The 22,251-nt window shown below is 40.8% G+C and overlaps 1 protein-coding gene across 2 annotated transcripts in view; it reads left to right on the top strand.

The window, feature by feature from the left end:
• The window catches only part of LOC143517644 (uncharacterized), a 31,063-nt gene extending 9,837 nt beyond the window's left edge, over positions 1 to 21,226 (top strand). The window contains exons 7-9 of one of the 2 annotated variants that reach the window (XM_077010371.1): positions 3,726 to 4,355; positions 15,548 to 15,618; positions 15,828 to 21,226. In XM_077010371.1, the coding sequence (XP_076866486.1) occupies positions 3,726 to 4,355; positions 15,548 to 15,618; positions 15,828 to 20,630 (5,504 nt within the window). In that variant the 3' untranslated portion in view covers positions 20,631 to 21,226. The remainder of the gene's footprint in view (positions 1 to 3,725; positions 4,356 to 15,547; positions 15,619 to 15,827) is intronic. The other variant, XM_077010372.1, reaches the window with a different exon arrangement.
• Positions 21,227 to 22,251: the final 1,025 nt, after the last annotated feature.

The following is a 22,251-nucleotide window of genomic DNA, read 5'->3' as shown; positions in this document are numbered from 1 at the left end:
AGTGTTTCCAGTGTTTAGCAGCAGGTGGTTGTTGATGCACCAGGACACCAGCTGCTGGACCTCGTCCCTGTAAGCAGACTCGTCCCTGTTGGAACTCAACCTTGTGGAACTCCAGTGCTGAGTTTTAAGAGGTCTGAAGTGTGTTTCCCCCAATGGCACCTGCTGTGTCCTGTCTGTCAGGAAATCCACTGACACATGGAATCTGGCACTGACAGCTGGGACAGTTTGGTTTGAAGTAGTTGCATCACAACGGTGTTGAAAGCCGAGCTAAAATCCACAAAAAGAACCCTAGTGTAGGTTCCAGGACTGTCCAGATGTCATATGAATTGAAAAGTCAAGTGTACCACGTCATCAACAGACCAGTTTGTACGCAAACTGCAGTCTGTAATAGCGTTCAAAGATCTTCATCACTACAGAGGTCAGGGCGACAGTCTGTAGTTATTGAGTCGAGTGATGGTGGGTTTCTTGGGGACTGGGATGATGGTAAGTTTTGATGGTGGAGGTTTTAAAACAGGCTGGTACGTAGCAGACATCCAGTGATCTGTTGAATATGCCAGTAAAGACTGGTGCTAGTTGGTCACAACAGTGTTTAAGGGTGGATGGAGAGATTGAGTCAGGCTCCTCACCTTCTGTCTGCTGAAGAGTCTGCGGACATCCTGCAGGCTGATGGAGAGACACGCAGAGGGTGTAGGTAAGAAACAGCATGGGAGAGGAGGGGGTGATGGGGCAAGAGACAGCATGTGTGTGTGCGGGGGGAGGGGTAATGGAGGGAGACAGTCTGCTGATTGTCTGTTGTGAGTTCAAATCTGCAGTAGGACTCATTCAGATGGTTGGTGAGCTGTCGTCATTCAGGAGGAGGGAGGTATTTCTCACCCTGGAGCATGTGAGAAGCTGAAGACTGTTCCAGGCTGAATATGGGTTGTTAGCTGTGATGTAGCTGTTCAGCTGCTCTTAATACTTTCTCTTCCCAACTGTAACAACTCTGTCCAGTCTGGACGTGGCCTTTTTGTAGGCAGTTCTGTCTCCACTCCTGAACACAGTCTCCTTTTTCCCTCCTAAGTTCTGCAGTAATCCAGGGTTCACTGTTGCTGTATTTAACTCGTGATGTTGTTGAGATACAGCTGTCTTCACAGAAACTTACGTATGACAACACATCTGTGTATTCATCCAGTCTGTCTGTCACTTCTTCAAACACTTTAAACAGCAGTTAAGTTGGCAAAGTTACATCTGCAGAAGATCTCTGCAGCTACACTGTAAAAAAAATCAGTCCATCTGGTCCCACAGTTATGGAAATATTATACAGTCATGCCTATCCCCAAGAAGATTACAGCCAAGTTACTCAATGACTTTTGACCTGTGGCTCTCACCTCCCTCATGAAGAAAGCCATAGAGAGGATTGTTAAATATCACATCATCGACATCCCCAACTCACAGATGGACCCTCTCCAGTTTGCTTATCGCACGAGCAGAGGCATTGATGATACCAAGGTATTCATTATGGATACAGTTCATAAGCACATGGAATGTCCCAACACTTCAGCCAGACTTCTGTTTGCAGATTTTTCTTTAGCTTTCAACACCTTTCAACGAAAGTTGTTGGGGGGGGGGGGGGGGGGGGGGGGGGGGTGTGCGAGTGTCAATTGCTAAGCAGGAAGACCGCTAGCAACCGCGGACAATCTCTAATGCTAGCTAAAACGATGAAGCGCTTTGGTGCGTGGCACCGTGGGCACCACGTTGGTGACCCCTGCACTAGAGGATCTGAAAAGTCGTGAAATATAGCGCCAAAGTCGCTAAGTTAGCAACACTGCAAAGACAGGGAAACCCCGTAGAAAACACTACTGAAAACACCAAGTGCACATGCGTTAACTAAATTCTTTAGTACTGTTTACCATTAACGTATATCAATAAAGAAAAATTAGTTTGTAATAACTTACATCTGAATTTCTTGAAATTACTCAATAAAATTGTATTGTTTACATTTTAGAATAATATGCCACCGAATAATTTATTTTAGTTTAATTATATTGATGGTGCCTGGAATGAAGGATTTCAATAAAATCTACAGCCACAGAATGAACGTATCTAATTAAGTGATCACTTAGTATAGGGTAGCCAGGAAAAGGTTTTTCAAAAACAATCTGACAGAAGTTTTGGTTTGCAAATGTAGCAGACATTAACCAGATGATGGACTCCGGGCGGATGAAGTAGTCACACAACACACTGGGATACGATACTCTGCGTTGTTTATTCAGTTCAGTGTCCACGATGCTTCTCTCTGAGTGAGACATGGGGCAGAATCAGCACACACACACACACACACACACACACACACACACACAGGCTCTGCTTCTCCCTCGCTCTCTCTCTCTATCCCGCCAGTTCAGCATTCACGATGCTACTCCCATTTTTTCTTTTAATACATATACAGCCGAAAGGAGAAAAGGCCAAATGTATAACTTACCAATATAAACCAGCAATGCTAATTCACCGTCATAATATAAACATATTTTAGTGCAAAGAAAATAAAAATTCACATAGAAATGTGCATCCCAGCTACTAGCACTTGGCTAGCTAGATAACCATTAACACAGTTGTACGACTAAGCTAAGAGCGAAAGCATAAATAAAATGAAATGAGAAAAAAATAAATTACTAGTCTTTCTAAACGGCTTTTAGATTATAGAACTCCAAATAAACCACTTTTCCCAACAGGAAAACATACCTGAGTGAGACATGGGGCAGAATCAGCACACGCGCACACACACACACACACACACACACACACACACACACACACACACACACACACACACACACACACACACACACACAGGGTCTGCTTCTCCCTCGCTCTCTCTCCCGCCTGCACGAGGCATAAAACAATGGATGACTCGACTCCAATGTTAAAAGCGTCGTCTAACTCAGTTTAACTTAAGAGTTTAGAAAGAGAGGTTCATATACATGTCAACTAGCGATGTAACTTCACACAGAGAAGTTTATATTTCCTAAACTTACTTAAAAGAAAAACTTCTACACCTTTAAAATGAGAAATTTACGGGACAGTGCAAAACACCTGCTTAAAAGTTCAGCATTCAGGATGCAACTTTTAATGAAATTATGTCCTAATAAAGCTGAACCATCTGTACATCTGGGAATGATAAAGGGTGCAGCGCAAGACAGACAGGGAGTTAGTTATTTGATCTCCTTGACAAACACAGACATGTGTATGTGTGTGGACATACTGGACTATATGGTGTGTGATGCTTATTGTAGACAACAAAACCAGGAAACAGAAAATGTCATTGTATAGTGAAAACATTTTAACCAATACAAAGGAGTCATTTTTCATTTCTCCTTAAAAAACATAATAGTTTAAATAACTTTTAAACATAAATTAAATCAAGTAGTAAATGGCTCCAACAGTTTATGTAATATGGGTATGTTGTGGATGTGTTGCTTATGTGTTGACAGACAGGGAGTTCGTTATATGATTTTATTTACAAACACACACACACACACACACACACACACACACACACACACACACACACACACACACACACACACACACACACAACCCAATCAACCAGGGTTCTAGTGTGTGAACATACTGTACTAGGCTATAGGCCTATTGTTTGTGATGCTTATTGTAGATAAGAAACCTGTAGAGCTGTGATGTAGTATAATGTGTGAGATTTAAAACCCTTGTGTGGTACTGTATTTTAGACCAGAAGCTCCCAGATCTCACTGTTGCGCTGTTTGGAATCACATCTGCAGTCCACTGTGGAGATGAAAACTTCCTACTTGGACAAGAGCGAGGACATCTAGAGAGCTGCAGTTCATCTGTGTTTGTTCCTGTACAGAGAAACATATCAGGACGTGATGTTACTGTTATCAGCATACTCAGTTTACAAGAGGCTGAACATGATCCAGACTTGGAACAGGTCACTCGACAACTTGTTGAAGAAAATAAAATTCATGCCTTCATCTTCGTTCTCCCACTGGACCAGTTAACAGATGCTGATAAGCTGGGGTTAGAGTGGCTACAGAGCAGGTTTGGTGAAGGTGTTCTACCGTATGTGATGATTCTGTTCACTTATGAGAGAGAGGAGGACTGTGACACCATCATAGACGACCTGAAGAACAACAGTGTTCTAGAAGAACTGCTGAAGAAGTGTGGAAACAGATATCACACCTGCAGCAAGAACATGAACAACCAATCAGAGATGAGGACGCTGCTGGAGAAGATTGATCATCTGGTTTCTGAGAAAAACCAACACGGCTACACTGCTGAGATGTACCACACAGGCCTGAAGCTAAATAGAAATATGCTGGACAAGGAGATTCAGGAAAAAGGTGATTTTTTTTTTATTTACTTTTACATTTTATATATATATATATATATATATATATATATATATATATATATGTAGGGGTTTCACCTACTAATCCTTTAAAGTAGATATAATTTGTTTTACCTTAATTATTAATCAGTCTCATATTCTAATTATACCAGAACCATAACATTTAGTTATTAACTAAGGGTAATTAATGGTTTGGTATCTGAAGGATTTAACTATGAATTCTTTGGAGGTTTTGGCAACAACCACTTTTGAATGACATCAACAGACAATTTGGTGAAAATAAAGGATACATTTATTTTAAACCAACTATTCTAAAACAAACAGCATCAACAAGGATCAGTATATTTACAGTGAAGACTCAGCATCTAGTGTGTGTGTGTGTGTGTAAAAAAAGGGGAGGAGTAAGTGTGCGCGCTTGTGCGCGTGTGAGGAGGCGGAGTTGTAATCTCAGTTCTCCTATGGAGAACAAAGCAACTAAAATGGCACCGACTTTAAACAGTAGAGCAGCGCGACTATGTTAATGAGCTCAGCTGATTTATTCCAACGTGGTCAGAACAAAGAGTAATGGCGCTGGCTTACTAACTAAAAATTAATGTAGTGTGTCTGAGAATGGGAACTACAAGTTGTCAAATATTCAGAAGATAAAACATGGAGATTGCATGCCAGGTGGAGAACTTGTGTCTACAAATCTTAACGAAGTTTATGAAAATAAAGTTAAACACAAACATTCAGAATGTATTAACAAAAAAACTTAGTTAACTCTGTAGTTCAAATAACTATGCCCTTTGATGAACTATGCCCAGCGGTAAGAGTCTCACGTGTTGAGGATTTGGGGTTTTGTCGTCCTCCCTGAATTCTCCTGGAATTAGGAGGGAATTTCCACCGCAGGCTCCTCGTTGATTAAACGACGTCGTCCAGGTGTGCTGGGGAATCGTCCAGGAACGCGAGTCTCGTTCACGGTTTAACAACAGGGAGTTGATCGCCTTTGTTTCAGTCCGTGTGGCCGCGTTAGCAAGCTTGTTTGAAGCAAATCGGTGAATCTGTCGTCACGGTAACGTTGATCGGTTGATTGGTGTAACTCGGGCTCGTTAATGAGGTAATACGACATTCAGCTGTTTGCTGTTAGTCGTATCAAAATTTGCGTGCTCTCAGTAAAGAAAACTGGAGAGAGAGAGAGGAGTGGCGGAGCCTCTCTTTAATAGGTCTAACCTATGTGTCGGTCAGACCAGAGAGAGAGAGATGAATGGCTGTTCAGGGTATTTAAACACCTGAACTGTAGACACACCCTTACTTCCGTCAAAGCAAGCTTGTTCCATGTGTTGCCAGCAGGCCCGTTGACAGTCTTGCTAGGGCCCGGGACAAGAAAGTTTAATGTGCCCCCCCCTCCCCTCATTTGAATTTCGTCATTTGACAATTCTTCTTGCACCTCTTGACTTTTGTAACTTCGCGCGCTACGCGCTTCAGCGCAATGAACAAAGTCATGTTTGCAGGGTTCATACACCTTTATAATGTGGAATTAAAGCACTTGTACTTCACTTTAAAGGTCCATTTCAATATTTTCCAGCACGTTAAACTTAATTAAGTTAAATATTTATACATATACTCGAAATAATTCGCTTTTTATCACATTATTTAATGGTTGTTTATTTTCAAAACGCCCAATCTTAACGTCTTCACGAGAACTGTTCAGTCAGACAGCTATTTGTTGTGAAACGAAGTAGTTACTTTCAAGCATTTTCAAGTACTTTAGCCTAAATTCCAGCACTTTTCAAACCTGGAACACAATGCAACATTAAAATTCGTCAGGTAAATGTTTTCCTTTCTTTTCTGCGCTCCAGATTTCTGTATTTACTTTAACTATCCACCACTGTATTTCCCGCTGTTGTGGGGGTACCAGCCGGTTACGGTCGGTGCTGGATCAAACCATTTTCCAGTGGGATGCGGGGGTGTATGCACTTAATGGAAAATATGCAGATAGTTTAAAAAACATATATATTTTAGCCATTGAGTTTATTTTGAGTACAGAATTTTATATTAATGAAAGTTTTCAAGATTATTTAAAAATTATAGACTTTAAATAAAAAATAAATTGCTGGGCTCTTTGATGGGCCCCCCTGGCCCTGGGGCCCGGGACAACAGACCCGGTTGTCCCCCCCTGTCGACGGGGCTGGTTGCCAGTGGTACTGCCACCTGCTGGTTTAGCATGGTACCTACATATATATGTTACGTTGAGGACCCCGGCCCCTCCCTTTTGGGCGTGTGTTTACGTTGTCCACGTGCATCGTCTGCGGATCTTCGTGGTAGTGGTTATGTCCTGTGATAATATGTCTCACCTGTGGCTCGTCTCGTAAATCACATGGGGCTAATGTGGTTTGTCTATTTAATGTGCGCTCGCGCAGTGTCCTGTGCTCGTCGTTGTCTGAGTTACACGTGTGTGTATTTCCATGTTTGATGTGCGTTGTCTGCGCTTTATCCATGTCATATATTAAAAGTGACGTTCATTCTGGAGGGATTCGTGTCTCGTCCTTTGCCGACCCGCGAGCGTCACAATATATATATATATATATATATATATATATATATATATATATATATATATATATATATATATATATATATATGCATATAATGAAATATAATTATTTCATTATGAGTGTAATTCCTCATGTAGTTTAATGTGTGAGATTTAAATAGGTGAGTCTTAAGTCTAGATTTAAAGATTGGAACTGTGTCAGAATCTTGGACCGGAGCTGGAAGGCTATTCCATAACTGAGGGGCTTTAAAGGAGAAAGCTCTGCTTCTGGATGTAGTCTTACAAATTTTTGGAACGAAGAGAATGTGTTACTTTAACTCCAAGGTCGGTTCAGAGCATTACCACAGAAGTTTAATTTGGATACCTGTCGCCCTCTCGTGTGTACACCAGTCACTGCAGCTAGTCAGGTATGCATATAATGAGTTTCACCTGTTTCAGTTTGTGTGACTAGAGGGGGAAGTGGTTTGATTTTCAACCGCATCGCCTAGAAAGATACAACGATCCTTGCACTCTAGCTAAATGTGTGAGTTTGTATTCATAATGCTATTGTGTACAATGATCATTTCAAAGCTTGGATAGTAAATAAACATGACAACAAAAGGAAATGACAGAGTGAGTTGGAACCTGTAGTGCTTTGTTATCCTTGAGTGTTTCCCTTCAAGTCTGTTCTCCCAGAAATGTGTCCTTGTGTAGTGTTGTGTGAGCCCTGTGTGAGAGTTGAAATAATTGTATTTAGTCACTGTGTAGGCAGTGCAAAAACTGGAAGTTATCATGCCAGTCTCAGGGAAATGGAGGATGAATTAATGAATAAAGTGCACAAACTCAAAACAGTGTGAAGGTTCAATTAGCAGGGTAAGATCAGTTTTGCTCAAAATATTGCAATGCACACAACATTGAATGACATACCAGAGTTCAAATGAGGACAAATTGTTGGTGCACGTCTTGCGGGCGCATCTGTGACCAGAGGTGTCAATTCCAGGTTCAGAAAGTAAAAGTCCTCATCAGGATTTTGCTCAGGCTTCCTGGATTGTGTTGATTCCACTAATTTTACCTGGATTGCACTAATTAGAAAATCTAGCAAGCTTGAGCAAAATCCTGGTGAGGACTTTTACTTTCTGAACCTGGAATTGACACCTCTGTCTGTGACCAAGATAGCAAGTGTTTGTGATGTATCAAGAGCCACGGTATCCAGGGTAATGTCAGCATACCACCAAGAAGGATGAACCACATCCAACAGGATTAACTGTGGACGCAAGAGGAAGCTGTCTGAAAGGGATGTTCGGGTGCTAACCTGGATTGTATCCAAAAAACATAAAACCACGGCTGACCAAATCACAGCAGAATTAAATGTGCACCTCAACTCTCCTGTTTCTGCACTGTACTGTACTGTCCGTTGGGAGCTCCATAGGGGCAATATACATGGCCAGGCTGCTATAGCCAAACCTTTGGTCACTCGTCCCAATGCCAAACAGGAGTGCAAATTTTGGGCTGTGGACAATGTGAAACATATTCTTCTCTGATCAGTCCACCTTTACTGTTTTCCCCACATTCGGGAGAGTTACGGTGTGGAGAAGCCCCAAAGAAGTGTAACACCCAGACTGTTGCATGCCCAGAGGACCATTTGCATCCAATGGTTCAAACATTGTATCCTGAAGGTGGTGCCGTGTATCAGGATGACAATGCACCAATACACACAGCAAGACTGGTGAAAGATTGGTTTGATGAACATGGAAGTGAAGTTGAACATCTCCCATGGCCTGCACAGTCACCAGATCTAAATATTATTGAGCCACTTTGGGGTGTTTTGGAGGAGCGAGTCAGGAAACGTTTTCCTCCACCAGCATCACGTGGTGACCTGGCCACTATCCTGCAAGAAGAATGGGTTAAAATCCCTCTGACCACTGTGCAGGACTTGTACATGTCATTCCCAAGACAGAATGATGCTGCATTGGCCGCCAAAAGAGGCCCTACACCATACTAATAAATAATTGTGGTTTCAGTTTCATTGTCCAACTCCTGTATATAGACATATATATAGGACAGGACAAACATGAAATACTATCGCTACTGACGGAGGTGGCCAGCAGGGGGCGACACACTGGATGTAGGGGGTGATGCCTTTTTGTTAGGAACTTTGTGTTTGTTTCTTTATAGGGAGATGGATTATAGTTGTATTTTATTTTTTAGGTTGGTGATATCAGAATTATTTTCTAGATCGGGAGGGGGAATCTTGTTTGGTAGGCAACACAATCACTCCTGATGCCTTACCAATGTTTATTACAATATAAAATCAATTGTTAATCAATAATAAAATCTATTCAACCACTTAGAAACATAGCAACTACTTGGGGTACTATAGCAACCGCATAGCAATCTCCTGGAATGCCATAGCAACCACTTAGCAGTTGCATAGAAGTCACCTGAGATAACACTGCATCCACCAACACCATAGCAACACTTAAAAACACCCTAGCAACTACCTAGCAAGCATTGTCCTCAGCTTTTAAACTATTATTGATTTTTGTACTGGTTGTTCCCAACAAGACTGTATTTAATCCTAAATTTGGTATTTCTTTTTTTTTTTTTTTTATAATTTTATTTATTTCAAAGCAGGAATAACAGTAAAACAATACAAAACATTTCAATTGAAACATTGGCAGTGAGATCCATCTCCTGCTTCACATTTTCATCTTTTCTCCCAAATTAACAAACAAAATGTAAATTAAACAATACAAGTAAACCCCGTCATATCCCCATCTTGCGTTCATACAAAAAATAAATAAATAAAACAAACACAAGCACCCCACCCCACACACATAAGAACACAAACACACAAACAGACAAGATTAGAAGGCAATACTAACAGAAATTAAAACATATGGTAAAACAATCAGGGCAATATATAAATGAATGATAATGGTACAGTTGTATTTGTAGGGCAAAGTCAGTTGGTGGGCAGTGTGGAGAGTGACTCAACATATGAGAGGAAAGAGTTCCATTTGGTGAAGAAGGAGTTAGTATTTCCTTTTAGAGTACATGATATTTTCTCCAATTTGAGAAAGTACATCACATCTTGTAGCCACGACAGAATAGAGGGTGGCCTCGAGGATTTCCAGAGAAGCAAAATTCGGCGTCTTGCTATTAAGGAGGTGAAGGCTAGAACCTCTACTTGGCTCCGACTAAAAGTGGATGATTGGGCAGGGAGACCAAATATCCCCACCAAAGGACAAACATCCAAATCAACTCCTAAAATGTTTGACATGGTGTCAAAGTAATCAGTCCAGAACTTCTGTAGCACTGGACAATGAAAAAACATATGACTCAGATTACAAGGGGACATCGAACACCTGTCACACCGATCATTAAATATGTTGGGATAGAATCTAGATAGCTGAGATTTGGATCGGTGAACTCTATGTACGACTTTGAACTGAATCAACTGAAGTCTCACGCAAGGCGCACATGTGCGCGTCAAATGACAGGCCCTGTTCCACCACCCATCTGAGATAGAGAGGTCCAATTCCCCCTCCCAGGCAAGTTTCGGTCTATTTGTGTGCGTGACGTCCCAATCCATAAGACGCAAATACACCCTAGATATAAGAGACTTGAGAAATGGGTTCCAAGACAATAGGTCATCCCATGGTTGACGCATAGGGGGAGTCAAAGCATCACAGAAGAGAGAGCGAGCACAATGTCTAATTTGAAAATATCTAAACAGATGTGTAGAGGGTAAATCAAAATCTACAGATAAATCAGCAAAAGTCCTGAAAACACCATCTCTAAACAGGTCATTGAAAGACTTTACACCCCTTTCGTGCCACATAGCGAAAGCGGCATCACGTAATGATGCAGTAAACAGATGGTTGTTTAGAATGGGCATCGACATGGAGGGGGCAGAAAACTTAAAATGTTGTCTGAACTGAGACCAAATGCGGATAGTAGATAATACTAATGGGTTTTTGGATAAATTTGAGGCTTTAAACGGAAGAGGAGAGGCAAGTAGCGCAAGTGGTGAGGAGAGAATGAAAGACTGGATTTCTAACTTACACCACAATAATCCTGGAGACTGAAGCCAAAAAAGTATTTTATGAATATGCGTGGCCCAATAGTAGAACAGAAAATTTGGCAGAGACAAACCTCCATCCGTTTTAAACTTTTGTAGAGTTGGTTTACTTACCCTTGGGCACTTTCCATCCCAAATAAAAGTGATAACCAGTCGATCTAATTCCTTAAAGAAAGATTTGGGTAAATAGAGAGGAATACATTGAAACAGAAAGAGGAATTTAGGCAGGACGTTCATCTTTACGGCGTTGATACGGCCCAATAAAGAGAGAGGAAGAGATTTCCACCTCTGTAGATCTAACTTAACCTTGTTCAATAATGGAGTGAAATTGTTATGAAAGAGAGAGGGTAAAGTACGTGAAACCTGTATTCCCAGATACTTAAAACCTGTCGAAACAAATTTAAAAGGTATTCTAGACTGATCAAGTGACAGTGCCAGTGTGTTGACTGGGTAACATTCGCTTTTCTGTAGATTTACCTTGTACCCTGAAATGAGGCTAAAATCGCTCAGAACAGACATAATAGGTTTCAGGGAAACAGATGGATCGGTCACATACAGTAATAAATCATCAGCGTATAATGACAATTTTAACTCCACCCCAGTACGGATAATACCTCTGAAAAGAGGGACAGATTTCAAAGCAATTGAGAGAGGTTCAACAGCTAGGGCAAAAAGCAATGGGGAGAGAGGGCAACCTTGTCTAGTGCCGCGAGTTAATGGGAAATAGTCAGAACGAAGTTCATTAGTGTGTACGCTGGCTAGAGGGGCAGTATACAACACCCTTATCCATGAAATAAACTTCTCTCCAAACCCGAACCTCTGCAAAACTATAAACAGATAATTCCATTCAACACGATCAAATGCTTTTTCTGCATCAAGTGAAATGATCAGTTCTGGAGATGATGTGGAGTGGTCCATAAAGATAGCATTTAGGAGTGTCCGGGTGTTAAAGAAGAGCTGACGTCCTTTAATAAAGCCATTCTGATCGCATGATATAATATTAGGAAGTGTGTTCTCTAATCTCAGCGCCAAGGCCTTAGCCAAAATCTTTACGTCCACGTTCAAAAGTGAAATTGGTCTGTATGATCCACACAAGGTGGGGTCTTTGTCTTTTTTCAGTATTAGAGAAATGGATGCCTGAGTCATGGTTTGTGGTAAGGAGCCAGCAGTTAAAGATTCTTCAAAAGCTGCTAGAAGAAGAGGCTCCAATTTATCCCTGAACTTTTTATAAAATTCGACGGGAAACCCGTCTGGACCAGGTGTTTTATTGTTCTGCATGGTCTTAATAGACATTTCTATGTCCTTCTGAGTTAGTGGTGCATCAAGTTGATCTTTGTGTGATGGGTCTACGACAGGGAGGTCCAATTTGTTTAAGAAGGCAGAAACTTCATCATCAGATGCAGCCTGCGAATGGTAAAGATCAGAGTAAAATGATTTGAAAGCTCCATTGATACCGTGTGAATCTGAATAATAATGGTCGCCTCTCTGGTCTTTAATGCAGGGGATTAAACGAGACGCTGCATGTCTCTTCAATTGATGGGCCAATAACCTGGATGCCTTTTCACCATGTTCATAGTAGTTGCTGCGTGAGTGTAGAAGAAGTCGTTCTGCGTTAGATGTTGAGATCAGATCGAATTTAGCCTGAAGGTCTAAACGACGTTTCTGCAGGACTGGGGTTGGGTTCTTGGTGCAAAGGCCGTCAACCTTGGTCATTTCTGAGAGAAGATCTTGGATCTCGAGTTTCTGCATTTTATTGCGATGGGCTGTAAAGGAAATAATTTGTCCTCGTAGGAATGCTTTGAGTGATTCCCACAAGAGGGAAGCTGAAATTGAGTCATTTTTGTTATTTACAATAAAATCCTCTAAACATGTTAAAATGAATGAGTTGAAAGTTGAATCCGATAATAGTAATGTGTCGAATCTCCACTGTGGTGAAATAAGAGGACGACCAGAGAACTTCACATCAGTGGTGAGAGGGGCGTGGTCTGAAATAACTATTGGGTGATAGTTAGAGGAGGTAACTTTCGGAATAAGTGAGTGGTCCATAAACATATAATCCAGCCGAGAATAACTTTTGTGTGGGTTTGAGTAAAAGGAAAAAACCTTGGCACACGGGTTACGAAGTCTCCAAGGATCTACTATAGCATTGTCAGACACAAAATCAGAGAGGACTTGAGACATTTTTGAGCAGGGTCTAGTGTGGGGAGAGGAATGGTCTAAGATTGGGTCCATTACACAATTGAAGTCTCCACACAAAAATAGAGAGTGTGTGTTTAAAGATGGTATAGCTTTAAATAGCTTATGCATAAAATCAGAGTCATCAAAGTTTGGAGCATAAACACTTACAAATAACACTGGAGTATGAAATAAAAGTCCTTGTACAATTAAATACCTGCCATTCGTATCTGCTACGATGTAATTTTGAACAAATTTTATTCCTTTTTTAATTAGAATCGCGACCCCTCTAGTTTTTGAATTAAATTTAGAGTGGAAGAGTTCACCGACCCAAGGAAAATTCAATTTGTGATGATCTGTGTTGTTAATGTGTGTTTCCTGCAAAAAGACCACATCTGCATTTAAATATTTCAAATGGTTGCTTACCCTTGAACGTTTAGCTGGATTATTCAACCCTCTCACATTCCAAGTTAAAAACCTTACGGGATGCCCACCAAGTGACATCTGTAAATTAGGACTAGCCATTTAACATGTTTTGATAAATGCAAAGCAAGTGGTACCAAACAGAGAGCTGGAGAGCAGAGAAGGAAAAAGAAGAAAAAACGATAATTGCCTTCCACATACAGACACTGACAGACACAGATATATACAGGTATAAGACAATAACAGACAGACACCCCATAACATACATTAACATACTCCAACAGGAGTCATATCTACACAAGCTACACCCCCGAAACAACAGTATCAGACTTAAAGTCTGGGCTCCACACATGAATTATTCTAAACAGTTCGCGTATGTACTCACACACAAACACACGAACCAAAAAAAAGTTCAATCATAATGAACTAATATAAAACAATTCCAGCCGTACACTTGCAGTATAAACACACATGTTTACGCACGTGCACGTGAGAGAGAACTCAGATAGCACATTTCTCTTCATATTATAACCACCGACTATTGAACATTCAAATAAAACTCTATGGGACATATGTGCATCTTCTATAAACCAAAGTATAACCGGATCGTATTAAATAAGCAAGGTTTAATTAGCGTGTAGATTGGTGGCAAAACTGTTCGGACAAAGTAAAAGTATTCAATGATCAGGCTCACCAGGTAGACACTGACTAATTATTTAGACTATATTGAAATAACACTGGTCGTGGATTCAGACAAAACTCCCATTAAACAAAAAGGAAGCATTAAAATATATATTCTAAAGGTAACCATAGGGCACGAGTTAACCAGACATTGTGGCTACGAACCGCTCTGCTTCGCTTGGAGAGATAAAATCCTGTGACTTTCCCTGAAATGTAATCCGAAGTCGAGCAGGATAGAACATGCCGTATTTAACCCCGTCCATTGTACGTAGTTTTTTGCGGATGTCATTGAAAGCCGCCCTGGCCTTCGCTACTTTAGGCGTTAAGTCAGGGTAAACGAAGAAGCGTACATCCGAAAAAGTAATTCGCTGGCGACTCTTGGCTTCTTTAAGGATCCGAGCGCAGTCCTCAAAATAATGGAACTTTACTATTATCGGACGCGGTGGATCATTAGGTCCTGGGCGGGCTGCTAGTGACCGATGGGCTCTGTCTATTAATGGGCTTTTGTCCAGAGAGAAGGCCTCCTTCAAAAGTTCAGACACACCGGAGTTGGACAAAAGAAATCGTGGGTCATTCTCTGGAATTCCAATTATCCTGATGTTTTGTCGGCGTGAACGAGCTTCCAGATCCTCACACCTAGCGTCGGTTTTAGCCAAATCTCCCATTAGAGACTCAACTTTAGCCCTGAGATCCACCATCTCGTCCGAAAGTCCTGATAGAGATGTCTCGACCTCAGTAACAGTGCCCTTAACTGAGCCGAGCTCGGCCCTGAGTGAAGCATTGTCTCGAAGCAGTTCTGATCTCATCTCTTGCAGTTCCACCTGGATCCTGGAATAGTATTCCTTAGATATAGTGTGAAACTCGGCTGTAAGAGCGGCCGTAAGAGCACGCGTAACCTCCGAGGACACGGACTGAATAATTTCAGACTTCATGGCAGCTAGCTCTTTGGCTAAGTTCGGAGTAGCAGGCCCACCGCGGGGAGGCGAAACAGCGGTCGACGAGGAAGCGGCTAGCGCTGGGCCGATAAGAGGTTGTGAAGAAGCCGGAGTTTTAGTGCCTTTTGGTGGCATGTTAGCGAAAATACGTGTCGTAGAGAGTAAAACAAAGTTGAAAAAGACGTCTGGCATAAAAAATAATCGATTTGTGAGTACGAAAATTATTTATTCGTAATTGTGCTATGCGGAGCCCGCGAGTTCTGCGACTTACGCCATACCGTTCGAAACCGGAAGTCCATTTGGTATTTCTAACATGCTCTGAGTATTTCAGTTGGTTTCTCTTAAATCTTCTATTTGTATATTTTTATTCCCAGACCAAAGAATTTACCAGCAGCAAGATGAGGAGATTACACACACAACTCCAGAACCAGAAGGCGGAGTGCAGGTATCTGTTGTTATACAGTTATTACATGACGTGTTATCTTTGAATACAAGACCATGTACATGAATTCCCTGTTTCCAGTTTTTGCCACAACAGTTTACTGAACAGAGCAGTGTTGAGTAAATGGTAAAAGCAGGTCACAAGTGCATTAAAAAAAAAATTTCACAACGATGATTTGTTGTTAGGACATTAATTCCATTTGTACTTTACAGGAACAAATGTCACAGCTCAGAGTAGCAAATGATGAATCAACAAGTGAAGAAAAGCAAAATGCTAAAATAAAACAACTCTTCATTAGGCTTAATCTCACTGAAAAGTATAAAAACAAAATGAAGATTGCAGATATTCTTCAATTAACTGGACTATATTCATGTTCTGATGATCTCTGTAGAGAGAAAGATAAGATTTGTAAGATTTTCTTACAAAGACTGTTGACGATGGATTACAGAGCAAGATACATTAATACAGAAGAGGCAGACAAGACTAAAGATGACACTTTATTAAGAAAAAGAGATAATGTTGTCTGTGATGCATTTGAAGACTTTTTCTCCAAAGCCTCAAAGGATTCTGAAAAAGAAAGCCATAAACATCCCATCCACCCCATGGATTTCCAGATGGCAGTGTTCCACTGCTCAGACAGCTTCCTAAAGCAGCTCATAGTGACCAAACTGTCCCAGTGTCAGTACGCTCTACCTCTGTTAGTGCCTGATCCCTTCACCAGAGAGATTGAGTTTCCTCTGTGGACATTTAGACAAATCAAGAAGAGCTGGAAGACCATGGAGGCATCTGGTAAAGAGACTGATTTAAATAACACCTCTGGTAAAAAGACGTCTTTTACTAAACCAATTCATGCAGCTGAAACTCCAATGGTGGCGTTCTTCAGGCTGGGCTCTGTGTCCTCATCCAAGTCTCAGCTGATGAACAGTTTGATCAATGAAAAACACAACACATTCTTCCACAGACATTGCCCAGGCAGCAGCAGAAACCGTCTACTGATGGATGGAGTGGTGGAGATCGCCTGGTACCTCCCATCTGGGAAAAGCACTGATCATTTCCCTGACTGTGTAGCGTTCTGCAATCTACATGGTGATGTAGAATCTAGTCAGAAACAACTGGACCTTCTAACTGAAATGGCCACTATAAATGTTGTATTTCTGTCTAATCAAAGCACAGGGAATGAAACACTGAGTAAACTCTTTCAGGGCCCAAAGCCACTCATCTGTCTGCTCTCTGAGGATGACTGTAGTGTCACTGGGACACCAAACAGAAAATACAAAATTGGTCTTAAAGACAGAAACCAATCAGATGTACTTAATGAACTCAGATGGACAATCAAAGAGTGTCTCAGAACCTCGAAACCTTCATTTACACTTGAGGATGTGAGCAAATACAAAACAGTCACCACAGATGAGAACCAATCAGAGTGCCAGAGAGGGAAGGAAGCTGCAATCCAGATTAAGAAACTGCTGGAGGGAGATGAACTGTACAAGCTAAAGGAGAAATATTTGCCCCAACAAGGGAAACTGTGGCATGAGTGGTGTCAGAAGAACAAAGAACTACATCGACCTCGTGGAAACCACCTAGAAATGTATAAAACTGAAAAAAAAAGGGAAATGACAAAAATCCGTGAAAAGCAGAAAGAATGTGGCCAGAGTCACCTTATTCAGATTTTTGCTAAGGTGTTGAATTCAGGTGAGAATCTGTATTTTCTTAAATGGCTTGAGAATTTCATTAACCAATTAACCTTGAATGACCTATCTAAGCTTCATCAAAAATATGATGAAAAGTGGCAAATAGTTTTGAAGCATAAAAAGAACACTGAAAACATGGATCAACAAATACATGAACAAAAGGAACTTAAAGAAATATCAGAAAAGATGAATTCTGCATCTTTTGGCTTAGAACACATTCTGAGGGAGATGGGTCAGGAATTTGAATCATGTCAGGACTTGAAAAAGGAAAAGTTAGTTACATCTCAGTCAGACACTTCACTCTATCCTAGACTTGCTGCAAACCTCATTCTTGCTGGGTTTCCACTGGAGCTGTTGGATGGAGATGCTGGTCATGTTCCTCTGGTCTGGGTTTCAGCAGTTCTAGATGAACTCATCAAGATCCTGGGAGACCAGAGAGTGTTTGTGCTGTCAGTGTTGGGGATCCAGAGCTCTGGTAAATCCACCATGCTCAATGCCATGTTTGGACTCCAGTTTGCAGTCAGTGCAGGCAGGTGCACCAGAGGAGCCTTCATGCAGCTGGTCAAAGTGTCAGAGGAGATGAAGGCAGAGCTGAAGTTTGACTACATTCTAGTTGTTGACACTGAAGGTCTCAGATCCCAGGAGTTGGACGACGTTTCAACAAGGCACCACGACAATGAATTGGCAACATTTGTTGTAGGTCTGGGGAGCCTGACCTTGATCAACATTTTTGGAGAAAACCCTTCTGAGATGCAGGACATTCTTCAGATTGTAGTTCAGGCCTTCTTGAGGATGAAGAAGGTTAGACTGAACCCCAGCTGTGTGTTTGTACATCAGAATGTTGGAGACATCAGCGCTGGTGAACAAAACATCGAGGGAAGGAGACGCTTACTAGGGAAACTGGATGAGATGACAAAATTAGCAGCCAAAGAAGAAGACAGTCAATCTGAGTGTTTTAGTGATGTCATAAAATTTGATGTTCAGGAGGATGTGAAGTACTTTGCACACCTGTGGGAGGGCAGCCCACCCATGGCTCCACCAAACCCATCATACTGTGAAAATGTTCAGGAAATTAAAAAGACCATCATTAGACGAGCCAAGGAGTCTAATTTAACTGTGTCTAGTTTAACACTGACACAACTTAAAGACCGGATTAAAGATCTATGGGAGGCACTTCTCTCTGAGAATTTTGTTTTCAGTTTTAGAAACACACTGGAAATAGCGCTGTATAGGAAACTGGAGGAAGAGTATGGGAAATGGACCTGGAGTCTCAGGAGAGAAATGCTAAATATTCAAGACAAGCTCCACACTAACATCAATAACAGACAACTGTACAGAATTGAGTACAGAGACCTTGTGAAAGAAATGAAGGAAACACTTACCAAAGTGCAAGAATCAATGAAGACTTACTTTGAAGAAAAACAGGAAGGGAGTGAAATTCTCCAACAGTGGAAAGCATCTTTTGATAAGAAGGTTCACAGTCTACATGAGGAAATTGTGTTGCAAGCAAAAAGAGAGTTGGATGAAATTATTATGCAGAAAGATGCATGCAGAAAACTAGAAGAGGAAAAATCTCAATATGAGAGAAAATTCTTTGAGAAGAGCAAAGAGTTTGCATTAAAACTTAAAAACAAAGATAACAGTGAAACAGAGTTGAAAAGTCTATTTGATTCAGTGTGGGGAACATGGGTCTCTGATTTGACTGCAAAAAACAGGCCTTTAAAGGAAATTAACATTGAAAATGATATTTTTCAGATCTTTTCTGAGATCTACGAAGGACAACTTGTGAATAATAGAAAATTCACAACGTATGGGGAAATAAGCATGGCTGCTGATTACACTAAGTATGTAAAATTCCTGAAGAAACAACACTGGTTTTTCTCAAAAGACGCATTACTACCAGAGGATCAAAACTTAATAAAACAACTGGTACATACAGTCATTAACAAAACTAAGGACCTGGTGAAGTCAAAACCAGTAGCAACAATGGGCTACAGTTCAAGCTACATTCAAGAGATTGCTCAATATGTAAAACAACACTTGGAAGAAAACAAATCACCAAAAAACAATAAAGAAAAGAAGGCGCCAACATTTGAGCTCAACAAAGATTTCTCAGTGGATCTGTCACTGTATGTGTGTGTGTGTGTCGCACAAAAGGAGTTTGCAGAGCAACACCAGAAATTCAGAGAGGGAAATGATCCTGTGATCTATCTAGAGAAGATGAAACCAGAATTCTACAGTGTCTTTAAGAAATACTGCCACGGTGCCACAACTGCAGTAGTTTTGGGAGGTTTAATCTGCAGCAAACTTGGTGAGTCCATCCTGCAGAGCGTCTACAACAGAACTGCCAGTGATCTGGCTGGAGAAATGAGGTCAGTACACCCAGCGTTTAATGGAAACAGGTCAAACCTGGAAAAGCACATTCTAAAGTCACTGGCAGAAATGGAGAACTTTGCTGATTTCAAGATTTACCTGTTAAATCCTCAACAACACTTTGAGAACTTCATTAAAGCTGAGGTTCAAAAATACATAACGAAAGATAATCCCAGAGCCATGGAAAAAATTGCAGAGATCATTGCTAGCAAACAACAGTGTGTTATAACTGCAGCAAATACTGCAACACGTGTGGTGACTGAGGACAAAGGAAATGCAAATATGTGGCTGGAGATATTTTCAGAGGGCCTCAAAGATGAGCTGGAATATAATACTGATCATCTGAGTGTTGATGAGTGTCAGGACATCAGTGACTTCCAGTTACTCACAGATGTGGTGAAAAAAGAAATCTGTGTAATTACTGAAGACCTGAACACAAAAATAAACAGAATGTCTGACCTTAAAATGGAGAACTTCAGAAAGAGGCCAGATGAGATCCTGATTGAGCACTTCTGCAGGTGCTGCTGGGTACAGTGTCCATTTTGTAGAGCCATCTGCACCAACACGATGGAGGACCATGATGGAGACCACAGTGTCCCTTTCCATCGAGTAGATGGAATCTGTGGCATGTACTACAGAAATACAACAAATCTCAGTGCTGATTTCTGCACAACTGTCGTGCAAAGTAATAAAGTGTTTTACCCCAATGAATCAGATTGGTCAGTACCCTACAAACAATACAGAACAGCAGGAGGAAAGTACGCAGTCTGGAGCATCACTCCTGATAACTCTGAACTCTCGTACTGGAAGTGGTTTGTGTGCAGATTCCAGAAGCACCTGGAGGGACATTATAATAAAACATTTGAGGGAAGTGGTCAAATTCCTGATCAGTGGAGAAAGTACACAAAGAAAGATGCCATTGAGAGTTTGGATAAATATTTTAAAATGTAACTATAAAGATACTGTGCAGTATAACTACATAAATCATACATCAGGATGGATTGTATTGTGATGTATTGCTTTGATATTTTTTGTTATTTTGCTAGAATGTTGAACTAGTGGTCTTTTATTTTGTGAGGCAGGGGAATGTCCACCTGGGACTAATTAGTTAAGTTAGGAGAAGGATCCTAACAGGCTGTTTCATGCTATTAAAAGAGAGGGGAACATCCAGCATAAAACAAAGAACTCCAATCATGTGGGAAAAGACTTGGAAACAGACAGTGGAGATGTGGAAATGCACTTCAATACTTACTAGACTAATTTAACAAACGTTTAATGTGGCAGTTAATCAGGTTTTAAAGAGTGTAGAAATGAATCAAGAGGAGAAAATAAAAATGAGGTGATATTTATAATAATCTAATAAAGCAATATAGACAAATCATTCAAGACAATTTTATTCCCTTTATTAGCCCTTTAGTCTTAATTAATCCTTTTGTGTTATCCAACTTTTTATTCTGTTTAATCATTTTGATCTGACTCAATCGGTTTTTCAGTCTTGTAAATTGAATATTTGAATAAATTCAGTGTATAAACTTTGGCTTCTTTACTCTACATGTATACTTCAAAATGTTGAATTGTGAGTAATAGTGCAAGGGCCTCCTTCTCTATAGGTGCTATAGTGACACTGATGAACTTTGCTGAGAAATATGCAATGGGGTAGTCGACATACGAAGCATCATCCTGTGACAACACGGCTCCACAACCAGTCTCACTGGCATCAACCTCTAGTTTGAAGGGCTTTGTGAAGTCGGGAGCGGAAAGGACAGAAGAAGAACACAACAAACGTTTTACGGCCTCAAACGCTGACTGACAGGTGGGGGACCACTCAAATGGGGTGGACTTACGTAGTAAATTCACAAGGGTAGGACCACATTTCTGCAGAAACTTCTGTAGTATCCAGTCATATCAAGAAAACGCCTAATCTCCCTATTGGTTTGTGGGATAGGAACTTGTTATGTAGCTCCCTTTTTATGCTTATCCTACAACAGTTTGCACAACACATAGGGATACGCAGACCATAGTTGGCTGATTCACTTCTCATTTCTTTATTGAATAACTGCTCAAAACTATACCGCTTTTACAAGCTCTCTTTTGGCTTGGTGCCCTCTACTGGAGGATACTATATAAATGACTTACGAACTAGGTTCATACTAGTGCTGTCAATTCCAGGTGCCGCGATTAAAAGTCCTCACCAGGATTTTGCTCAGGCTTCCTGGATTGTGTTGATTCCACTAATTTTACCTGGATTGCTAATTAGAAAATCTAGCAAGCTTGAGCAAAATCCTGGTGAGGACTTTTAATCACGGCACCTGGAATTGACAGCACTAGTTCATACGTAACATTTCCTCCCCACTAAGATTTGTTGTCAATCAACACAAAAGCTCTTTTCTCAAGCACAACTCAAAAGACAATATTAAAAGAATTTCCAATGTTAAACAGCAAATAAGATGGCAATGTTAAGCTACCCTTTTAACTTCAAGATTGGCAACAATGTTGCAGAACTCAAACATTCATACATGGCAACTATTCCTATGTGCTTACTCATCACGGTAACGTATGGGTGGTTTTGTGA

Source organism: Brachyhypopomus gauderio, chromosome 6 (genome assembly GCF_052324685.1).
Source record: "Brachyhypopomus gauderio isolate BG-103 chromosome 6, BGAUD_0.2, whole genome shotgun sequence".
NCBI lineage: Eukaryota > Metazoa > Chordata > Actinopteri > Gymnotiformes > Hypopomidae > Brachyhypopomus > Brachyhypopomus gauderio.
The sequence above is the reverse complement of the archived record's forward strand: the minus strand, read 5'-3'. Positions and strand labels throughout refer to the sequence as shown.